Below are 8,379 nucleotides of genomic sequence, written 5' to 3' on the forward strand. Positions count from 1 at the left end.
ACACACACACACACACACACACACACACACACACACACACACACACACACACACACACACACACACACAAAATATAGCTCTCACATATTGTTGCCATACATTTGGGTTTATCAGCAGAAATGTTATATTTCTAATTGTCCTTCAATTTCAGTGCCAGTCATTTTGAAAAAAGCCATTCCACAGACGTCAAAAACTATTGAGAGAGATATCCACAATACAAGTGAATACATAGATAAGTACACCTGTGAGTAACAACTATTTCTAATAAGAATCAGTAGTAGATTGGATTCTCTATGCAGATTGCTTGATCTGTTAAATTTTGATGTTGGTAGGATTTGAACTCAGAGCATAAAGAGCTAAATAGAATCATTGATTTGACCTTTTGAAATCAGAAGTATCTATTTATGGTTAAACAATCCTATTATCTTCAGTGGTTGGAGAGAGTGGAAGTTATGAATAATTTCCTTTTCTAAGGATAAGAGTGGAGTAAGTGAAGTAACAATGACCAGGAATTGAACTTAGTGAAGTAGCTATGACCAGGTCTTGAACTTAGCTCTACTGAGGGCTTTACCATGTAAATTTCTGTGCTGATTCATCAACGCATTTATGTATGCATGCATAAGAGAAATGAAGCCCTTGGTGCCCCCAAAATGTGACCAAAAATGCAGACCATGTCATATTTTTGTGGAAAACATCACACGTGATTAGCAGCTGACCAAAAATGTCATCAAAGTACTACCTCCTCATGTAAATAACGTTGTCACTGAAATAATATACAATGCCATTTGATAAAATGGCATTGGAATAAACATAGAGGATTCCTGTATTATTGAATACATATATAAACATCAACAAGGAATATTGGTAAAATATTCCCATCAAGCCTTCACTCATGTGTAAACATAACAAACTGGACATTGCTGCTTGGGATAAACAAGAAACAGTATGAACTTTCATAGAGGCCAGCTGCCCTTTGATGTGAAAATCTCTTCAAAAATCAAAAAGAGAGAAGATAATTACAGACAATTGCTTTGAACCTCGAGCTATAAATTCCTGACTATAAATTCACATTTATACCAATAATTAGTACACTAGATTTTGTGAGTAAATGCCTAAGTGACAATCTGGATAAGCTAGAGTTTGCAGAAAAAGAAATCAGCCAGCTATTTTGCACATTGAAAATACAATCTGTAAATGGAACAGTAATAATATACAAGACTTTTCTCAAGTTTATAGTGTGATATTGTTTTTGTCATTTACATTTCAATGAATGAGCTTTATATCTTTGTTAGAAACCAGTCCTTCTTTGCAGGAAGATTCCAAATAATGTATATGCATTAACACACATACATACATTCATACATACATAAGTATATATATATATGTACATACATACGTATTTATGTACATAGGTACGTATGTACATAAATATGTATGTATGTTAATGCATATACATTATGTATGTACATATGTATGTACTTATATACATACATACATACTTACATACATACATACATACATACAAACATATATACATTCATTCAAGGGGTGAGAGTACCTTGTGGTATTTGTTCTAGCTCTCTGTGCACACAGTTCAAATTATTTCAAGGTAAGCTTTACCTTTCTTCTTTTCAGGAAGATAAAATAAAGCACACATCCAGAGCAGTGGATTGGTGGAATTGTTAGTGTTTAGACAAGATGTCATGTGGTTTTTACTTTGGTTCTTTCCTGTCTGAGTTCTTGGATGGTAGGCTTAATCTGTTACTAGTTTGACATTACATCCTGCTCCTTGGGTGCCTTTAATAGAGATCATTCTATTGCAAGCATTGGAGTGATCTCTCTGGTATAAGAATAACTTTACCATTACCTTCCATCAGTCTCAGAGGGCATGAAAAAAAAATAAAGGATAATTAGTGTTATCCTTCCCTCTCGACATGGTAAAAACAAATCACCTAGCAAGATACTTTTTGTGGGGTGGGCTTAGTATAAAGGAAAAGTGTGGATGTCTAAGTGGATAGGACCAAGTGATACAGACATCCTGTTATTGTTGCTGCATGTGTACATGGCCAAGATCCTTAGATCTAATATATACAGATAGTGATATAAATCACTGTGGTAATCAATGCTACACTTGGGAATTGACTTGAATTGATTCATAGGCTTATAGTGCTGACTTGGCTTATCTCATGATCCTGTAACAAAAGATTATTATATTAGACCAGCATCCTATCCAGGGGAAAATTTTTCTCTCATCTTATGAAAGTTATAAGATAAATGTAGACCATATGGATTCTTCTGATTTTGAAAAGAATAAAGAAAATGGTATGAAGGTGTTGAATGAGTTACACTGTGTTACAAACATTGTACAAAGAACACACACACACACACAAAATGGAGTAAGCTGTCAAAATTATCTGTAAAGTTTGAATAGTATCTTATTTGCTATTCAAAAGGCCGAGTGAACTTGATAGTGAATTATTAATTTATAGATCTTGAATTCAAATCTACTGTATCTGTAAATTGCATTTGATTCTACATACCCATTTCACCAAGTTATTGAGAATAGGTACCAGATCATATGAAAGTACTATCTACTATAGTCTAAAATCTTCTCAAGATGAATACTTGTCTCTTATTTGCTCAGTGCCATGGATCCAAAGCTAAGCTGAGGATCTTAAATGAATTTTGTGGTCCTTTGGAAACATTTAGATTTCTTGTATTAATGCCTTATCTGAGGAATGTAGTAATGTCTTTTTTAAGTTATCACTCCTTTTACTTATATGCTTGCATGTAACTGATGTTGTTTTGATGTTACTATTGTTAATCATATACACATTTGCAATTTCGACCATTGTTTTTACTGCTTGCTTTCATATTTACAGCTATTCTTCATCATTTTCTGGACCAAAAGCAAGATAAAGTAACTCCTACTCAGTTGACTCTGATGAAACAATCATTAATCAATGTTCGTCAATTGGAATCATTTTTGAACGCCATTATGGTTAGTTAAGTTTACTGAGTAAACATCCATTCTTACTTATAAGGAGTTTTATGTTGTTTTGAAGACTGAGTTATGAATCACATGAGTGAATCCAGCATCAGAAATAACAAAAAAATATCTATTTCTTGTTTATTGCTACTGTTGCAGGTTAAAGAAGAAACTGGTATGCTGTTACTTTATTTATTCAATCTAAGAGATGAATATATATCAATAAAAATACTGTTATTTCAAACAGGCATCACATTGTTCAAGATTTAAATCGGTGCTTGAACATAAACATGAATACTTCCCAAAACACAGACTATTTAAGGGTCAATGATTTGCTAGCTCTTGTTTTTTGATGTTAAGTAGTGATATGCAAGGGTCAGCTGAGAAGCTCACAGGCTGACCAAAATATTCTCATAGAATGTGACTAAATGAGGTTTATTTTTCAACACATTCCCCTTGTGGCCCTCCACACTTCTTCCATTAAGTTTTGCAGTGTTTGGATCCCATTGGTGAAGAAGCTTTCATCCTGTTCATCAAAAAAGTCATTGACAGCAGACATGATGTCATCATCACTTCAATACTTGTTCCTGGTCGAGTGTTTTTCCATGTTGGAGAACAGGTGATAATCAGATGGGGCCAAATCAGGAGAATAGGGAGGATGATCAACTAGTTCAAAGCCACAGTCATGCGCAGCAGCCATTGAAAGCAAGGACTTGTCAGTTTCCCTGAATGTTTGGTCTTGATAGCCTTTCATAATTGCCTCAGCAAGTTGGCATACTACTTGCTATTGATAGTGTGGCCCTTTCAATAAACACAATACTCAATAAACACAATGCATTTTGTATCCCCTAAAACTGAGGCCACCACCTTCCCTGTAGAAGAAACGACCTTGGCCTTCTTTGGAACAGGAGAGGAGGGGTATTTCTACTGCATGGATTACCTCTTTGTCTCTGACTCAAAGTGATGAACCCAACACTCATGCTGGCTTAGGAAACATTTGAGGAAACCAGCTGGATCTACCTCACACAATATCAGATTTTCCTGTGATGTGATCAGCCTGGTGCACTTGGTTATCTAGTTTATAGTCAATCACTTGTTATCCTTCACCATGTGGTGAACATGATCAATATTTTCTTTAGTGGTGGAAATTTCAGGACGTCTAGACCTTGGGTCATCTTCAAGTCTCTCCCTTCCCCTCCCAAATTCAGCTGCCCACTTTTGCACTATCAATGAAGCTGGAATATCATTCTGTAATGTAGCAACCATGTCAGCATGAATGTTCTTGTGAGTTAAACCCTTTCTCTGCAGGTACTTGATAACACCATGTTGCCAAATTTTGTCCATTTTCAAGAATTGCTACAATTCAAGAAGAATTGCTACATTGAACAGCCAGGTGTCAGTTTATCTGGAAAGAAACAATGAAGTTATTAATAAGAAGAACTGAAATTAATGTATGCAAGTGTTCACAGCTCTAGCATCACTCCTTCATAGTCAGCCTTTGAACTTTTCGACTAACCCTCATATAAACCTTTCCCCTATCCCAGGTAGCATTTCATGATGACATTATTAATTGTTTCTCACAGCTAGTTTAACTAAGGCAATGTGGAGTAGAGTGTTCTGTGCATAGAAACAATGAATTACTTGTAGTGGATTTGAACTCCTGATCTTCACCATTCTGCCACTTCAGTATGTGGTGAGATTTTTTTTGTAATGAATTTTTTTATGTTGTTGTTGTTTTCATTCCTAAGTCATCTTTAACTGAGCTGACCTATTTTCAAAGATGTTCCAACCAGAGTGATCCTATCTTGTATATCTTGGACTACATTATCCATTGTGTTTTTTCCTCTTCTAAAAACAATAGAGCATGGTTTAAAAGAGATTTGGCTGCTATTTCACCATGTTGAACAACCACACAGCCAGCACAATACAAGTCCTCCCTGACTTTGTCAAGAAGCTCCACTGGAATCTTGATTCATAATGGTTATTAGCTGGTAGGGCCTTGTAGGGCAGTGCTTCTCAACAGGGTTCACATGACCCTTGAAGATCCATATAAGATTTTTTGTTATAATTTATGTCCAATAAATTGGTTATACTTCTACAATAAACAAAATATTTTAACACTTTTTTATACAATTCCTAATAATATTTAAATATAAAGATATAATATGATTTTTTTAAACATCAAAAGGTGATAGTAGTATGTATTCAATAAAATAAAATAGAAAATCAAAGAGGTTCATAGGTAAAAATGGTTGAGAAACACTGTTGTAAGGGGTTGAACTGAGAAGTATTCTGCTTGGAGCATCAGAAGGGGAGGCAGTGTTTCTCCTCTCAAATAACAGCAATACTTGGTATTTATCATTGTTTTTTTGTGGTGTTGTTTTGTAATTAATAGTTTTGTTGCTACTGCTATTGTTGAGCAGCCCTGTTAGCACTATCTTAGCTGAGATATAGTATGAATGGAGATACTCAATGAAACACTTGTAATCAAGCTACAGGTCCGGCAGCCTTTATATACAGGGTGCACTAGGTACATTGTTGCCATTTTATATTTTTATTTTTGTGCTTACACATTGTTTGGTTTTGATTTTGTCAACTACACAGTATAGTAGGGTCAGTTGTGCACCGTCTGTGAGAAAAACAGCACCATGATGCAATTCACTCTGCCAGAAATTTGGAAATGACATGCTGTACTGCTTGGCATTCATGCCAGAAACTCCAATATAAACATTTCAGAGTTTTGGGGTGTTAGTCTGAGGACAGTGCAGTCTCAAGACATGTACAGAGAGTGATAAAAATCAAACATCCATTCAACATCATTATGTTGAATGGCGGTTTGATTTCTTTCAATTGAAAGTGGAAGATGGAAAAGTAATGATACTCTGGTACTATGATTTTCAGACGGATTGTGTAATTGAACACCGTCAGCTGGATATTGTCATATTGAATAAGAGAGACAAATACTGTCAGATCATTGATGTAGCCATACTAAATGACATGAATATTGTAAGTAAAGAAGTTGAAAAAATCTCCAAGAACTCTGAATTGAAAGTGGAAATGGCAAGACTATATGGAATGCGAGAAGGTAAAGTAAAAGTGAAACGACTGGTGATCGGAATGTTGGGCTCAATCCCATTGAAACTTCATGACTCCTTAAGGCAACTGGAAATCCCATGCAAGATTGATGTCTTGCAAAAGGCAGCCTTATTGGGCACAGCACACACCTTAAGGAAAATATCTGTCTGAGGTCCTTGTTGTGACTTGACAGATGACTAAAGACTCCAGTGCATTTTTACACTGTGTTATGAAGGAATAATAATAACAATAATAATAACAATCATCATCATCATCATCATCATCATTTAATGTCTGTCTTACATGCTGGCATGGGTTTAGATAGTAAACCAGAAGACTCTGCCAAGTTCCACTGTCTGTTTTGGCATGCTTTTTACAAGTTGGATGCCCTTCCCAAAATAAATCACTTTACAGATATAATAATAATGATGAGGAAAAGGGTGGAAAATTTTTTTTTTTTAATTTGCACAAGGCCAGCAGTTTTTGAGGAAAGGGTGTTAGTCAATATCATTTACTCTAGTACTTGACTGGTACTTTATTTTATCAACTCCAAAGAGGTGAAAAATTGAATTTCGCAGGATTTAAACATAGAAGGTAAAGAGCTGGAACAAATACTGCAAAGCGATTTGTTTGCCAATAATAACCCTTTCTGCTATAGGAATAGGGCCTGAAATTTTTGTGGGAGGAGGTAAGTCAATTACATCGACCCCAGTGCTTGACCGGTACTTGTTTCACCAACCGGAAAAAAAAAAATGACAAAGTTGACCTTGGCAGAATTTGAACTCAGAACGTAGCGACAGGCAAAATACTGCTTAGCATTTCATCCGGTGTGCTAATGATTCTGCCAGTTCACCACCTTTGTTATTGGTTGCCAATAATAATGATAATAATAATAATTGTTTCCAATTTTAGCACAAGGTCAGTAATTTTATGGGGAGAAAGTTAGTTGATTACATTAACCCATTTGCTCAACCCTGAAAGAAAAAAAGGCGAAGTTGACTTTCACATGATTTGAACTCAAAATGCTGCTAAGCATTTTGTCTGATACTAAAGATTATGCCTGCTAACCACCTTAAATATAATATTATTCCTTTCTGCTATAGGGACAAGGCCTGAAATTTGGGGGAGGGGGATAGTTGATTACATCAACCCCAGTACTCAACTGGTATTTATTTTATCAACTCCCAAAAGGATGAAAGGTAAAGTCAACCTTGGTAGAATTTGAACTCAGAACATAGTGGCAGACGAAAAACTGCTAAGCATTTCGCGTGGCATGCTAACGATTCTGCCAGCTGGCGACCTTCTTAATAATAATAATAATAATAATAATAATAATGATGATGATGATGATGATGATGATGATGATGATGATGATGATGATGATGATGATGATGATGAATAAATACCAGGAAATCCCCCCAAAAAGGAAGAAATTTTAAAAAAATAGTGCTCATGGGTACTACTCCTACAAAAAATAATATTGTCTATGTAATCCCCCAAAACATTTTAATCTGTAAATATTGTCAAAAATACTTTTAAATGTATATAACAAACTTCTAATTTTCTTGTTTTTGACAGACATTGTCTAGAACAATACTCTGTGCAAAACCAAATACATGGCACACTAGTCATAAGACCAACTTGAACTTCTAGCTTGTCTTGCGGTCTCTGGGTGAGACTTGGAGTCAGTTTGTACAAATACAAAGCAAAAGCCAAACATATAATACTACTACTACTACTAATAATAATAATAATAATAATAATAATCCTTTCTACTAAAGGCACAAGGCCTGAAATTTTTGGGGAGAGGTTAAGTCAATTACATTGATTCAAGTATTCTAGTATTCTGCTGGTACTTAATTTATTGACCCTGAAAGGATGAAAGGTAAAGTCAACCTCAGAAGAATTTGAACTTAGAATATAAAGATACAAAATGCTGCTAAGCATTTTGCCCAGTGTGCTAACAATTTTGCCAGCTCGCTACCTTAAATAACAACAACAACAACAACAACAACAATAATAATAATAATAATAATAATAATAATAATAATAATAATAATAATAATAATAATGTGCCAAAGCAACCCTGAAAAGAGGAAAATTAGTTAAAAGTAGCAATATAACACTAGATAAAGCCAATGAAATAAGAGAACTAGACGAAAGCCAATCATATAAGTATTTAGGAGTCAATGAACTAGATAGGATACAACATACACAAATGAAAGAAAAAATAAAGAAAGAGTACTATAGACGAGTTAGATCAATACTAAAAACAAAGCTCAATGCTAAAAACAAGATAATGGGTATCAACACTT

At 34.8% G+C, this 8,379-nt stretch overlaps 1 protein-coding gene across 4 annotated transcripts in view; it reads left to right on the forward strand.

Moving 5' to 3' along the window:
- LOC106881530 (cilia- and flagella-associated protein 206) overlaps nucleotides 1-8,379 on the forward strand; it is a 100,733-nt gene that overhangs the window by 59,284 nt on the left and 33,070 nt on the right. For all 4 annotated transcript variants that reach the window (XM_014931950.2, XM_052965702.1, XM_052965703.1 and 1 more), the window contains 2 exons: nucleotides 152-244; nucleotides 2,883-3,001. In XM_014931950.2, the coding sequence (XP_014787436.1) occupies nucleotides 152-244; nucleotides 2,883-3,001 (212 nt within the window). The remainder of the gene's footprint in view (nucleotides 1-151; nucleotides 245-2,882; nucleotides 3,002-8,379) is intronic.

The sequence above is a fragment of the Octopus bimaculoides genome, chromosome 2 (assembly GCF_001194135.2).
Source record: "Octopus bimaculoides isolate UCB-OBI-ISO-001 chromosome 2, ASM119413v2, whole genome shotgun sequence".
Lineage (NCBI taxonomy): Eukaryota > Metazoa > Mollusca > Cephalopoda > Octopoda > Octopodidae > Octopus > Octopus bimaculoides.